General features: G+C 38.8%; 1 protein-coding gene across 1 annotated transcript in view; it reads right to left on the minus strand.

Moving 5' to 3' along the window:
- Positions 1-3,219, minus strand: part of LOC137972896 (N-acetylglucosamine-6-phosphate deacetylase-like) — a 15,246-nt gene continuing 12,027 nt past the window's right edge. Inside the window, exons 9-10 of the mRNA XM_068819584.1 lie at positions 754-810; positions 1-139 (exon numbers count right to left, since the gene is read on the minus strand). Of these exons, the coding sequence (XP_068675685.1) occupies positions 1-139; positions 754-810 (196 nt within the window). The remainder of the gene's footprint in view (positions 140-753; positions 811-3,219) is intronic.

Consider the following 3,219-nt stretch of genomic DNA (forward strand, 5'->3'; position numbering starts at 1 on the left):
TTAGACCCCACCTTCAGGATATAAAATCCCACAATCAAATTCCATGTATTGCTTTAAGGGTCCCCTCTGCAATATTCTGCTTCCATTCTTGGGTGTCCCATTCCCTTCCAATGAATATATGACCTTTCTTATGAAACCCCTGCAAAATGTGACAAAAACGTTGATAAAAAATGATGCTTGGTAAGTGATTGACACATTAACTCACCAAAACCAGCCGCATATGGAAAAAGGTCAAATGCTATAGCATAGTTACCTATTGACCCGTGAGTGAGACTTAATGCAGACGATTTACTCGTCAATTTCAGACTGTGGTTCAGGAGTCAGTGGGTTCACAAAATCAGTCAGAAAAAAATTGCTTGCAGAAAAATTCTCCATGAACAAAACCCAGGAGAGACTACTTAACACCAAGAGCCCCAAGTAGGAGTCTCCATGCCCTTTAATTTCTTGAGTCCCTTCCCGGAGAAGATTTATTTTAGAATACTTCCCAGGCAGTAGGAGATACCACACGCGCCCCAGCTGAAGGGCCCAATCAAAGCAGATCATATCTCAACTAGGAATTTTTTGAAAAATAAAATAAAATGTGTGACTTCATTGCCTTCACTGATAGTGTGGAGGGAAATGGACGCTCCAGCCAATTTCATGTTCTGACTATAGGAATACAACCTCGCCAAGTAAACACCATTTCTCTAGTTCCCACCTATCACAATGTTTTACATGTATATTACCTTCTCTGTTATGGTCATGAAATACTACCAGGCACGGCGCCTAATCTTTCTCTCCCAAGCTATTCCTTCATCCCCTACAGCTGTCCTAGTAACAAAATTTTATGACCATGAAGGAAAGCCGTGAGGGCAATTTACACGTAGGAGAGGAAGTGCAATTTAAAGATAATCATTTATTTATTCATTTATTTTTTTTTTCGGAACAATATACGGATTGAAAATACAGCAATTTATTTTATTAATAATTCATATGTCTTTTTTTTTTGGATAAACTTACCAATAAGACAACTTTGCAAAACCATCCCTAAAGTAATAAAGGGGAACAAGAGACTTATACCAGGAGAGAGATGGATCACATAATTCTTCCTCTTGTTTCTCCATCCTTATGTGAGATTAGTTCCCCTTTTATGACTCAGGAAGAAAAATCTCCTTTCATGAATGGTTTTGTGGTAAATAAGCCTCTTCCTAAACCATATCAACATCAAATTTGGGTCAAATGAAATGCAAGATAATATTGCACACGTGTACTTAAGGCCGACAGCTCAGAGCACATAAGAAGTTTGATTGGCGTGCACACAAGGTAGGAACACCGAATAACCGCCATTTGACAGTATGGTAGAGGCGCTCACAAGGAATAGGACAGCGTCTTGCGCTCAGTGCTCTCGCTGGTAAAGTGGTGTAAAGTGCAGGCCACATAATGTTCCAATTTAATCACATGATGAGACTGTCATATTGGTGGCAAAAAAAAATAGCAACGGATTTATCGGCTACACCCGGAGAGCAGGAGGATCGCGTTCTAGCTATTATAATAGCTAGTCCAAAGATCCCAAACAACTTTTTTCCCTATCGTTCTGTGTACCCAACATGGCTGCCGTGTGACGTCAGGTGAAAACCATCTATATCGATATCCTGATTGAACAATTCCAGTAAAAGCATTAAATTAAATTCAAATTCTCTTATAATCAATTCTTTCACAGCAGACTTATCAAGGTAAAACCATATCATGTAATGACAAATATTTATAGCGTGCAATGTGTTTACAGTCATGCAACAGATTACCTAATTCTACAATTCAAACACTGAGCCATTGGCGTATTAGATTAAGCAGGGTAGTAGATTAGAAACAAAATAAACAATTGGATAACTAAGTTATATGTGAAAGCAGCAAGTCTTTTCATGTTCATCTGCGTCCACTGGCCGTGGATGACACAGCAATAGTCTGTTCACAATTAAGACAATGAGACTATTTACAAACAAAATAACAAATAAAAATAAGAGCTGGGACAAAGTTAACAATAATATTTCATTACACGCAATAGAAGCGATTTTCAAATTGAGTGTCGTAAAACCAAAACCAATAGTAATTACTTTGGTATGCCAATCAGAAAGGACGGAGAGAATCCCGGGTAAACCAATCAAGATTGGGAGTAATTACACGTAACCGACACAAAGCGCGGTAAAATGTCCACGCGCGAGCCACGATTTGTTTTGGTTTCACTTCTGAATTGTTGAAAAAGTGGTGCAAGAACTTTGAACCAAATCACATGAGTGAGAGTAATGCAAAACCAAAGTAATTAGTCTAATTACTTTCGACACTCAATTGAAAACCACTCTAACATGTGTGAAAAGGTCTAATTTAAGTTGGCCGTTTGGTTTAATGCGATTTTTTGGAGTGGGAGTTTACATGCCTTTTGTTTAAGGCCGTGCGGAGTTAGGTTATTAAATAATAACTATGTGTGTCATGCCAATATGCTTCTCTGTAGTAGTAACACTGGCCTAAATTGAAAAACACCAGAAAACAGTAAACTTACTGAATCATGTTGCTCAACTGGTGTTTAAGCTAATAAATATAGCACACGAACGCTGGCTTTTGCTTCTTTTTTTTTTTTTTTTTTTTGTCCTTATGTTTAGGTTTTGTTCCTTTCCAGTTTTAAGCGCCGAGTCAACTGGAAACTTCAACATCCCCGCTCCCCCTTTGTTCCGGGCAAAACCCCGGGCATTTAAACTTTTGAAGATTGACGTGTTCAAATTTTCCCGCCCCCTTGGACCAAAGTAGTATCCAATGACCTACCCTGTCGTTCAGATTTGTCCCTGTCTGGTCTCCAACTTTTTGAAGACATGTTTTTGTTAAGTTTTCGATTTGATCGGCGCATTTCAAATAATAATTATTTGCCAGTTTGTATGACTTATCGAACGTTTTTTTTTCGGATACGAGGCGCACTCGGTTTGTTAAGGACGCACCTTTAAACTTTCAAAATTGATGGCATTTACGTCACAAAACTGAAAATCTCAGCCAAAATACTCGGTTCTAAGCCGCAATTTTGGTTTCAAACTCATCGCTAGTTTATGCTGTTCTCAACTGAAGGTTGTAGTGCTTAGGTCAAGAACAGTGGAAAAATTCGCAGACGAACGTTGGTGCGAGGCCACCATTTTGGAATCGCAGTAAGGGGAAAGACTGGGGACGAGTTTTTTAACATACAAGATCCGGCCAGCAAAG

This window comes from Montipora foliosa, chromosome 10 (genome assembly GCF_036669935.1).
Source record: "Montipora foliosa isolate CH-2021 chromosome 10, ASM3666993v2, whole genome shotgun sequence".
Taxonomy (NCBI): Eukaryota; Metazoa; Cnidaria; class Anthozoa; order Scleractinia; family Acroporidae; genus Montipora; species Montipora foliosa.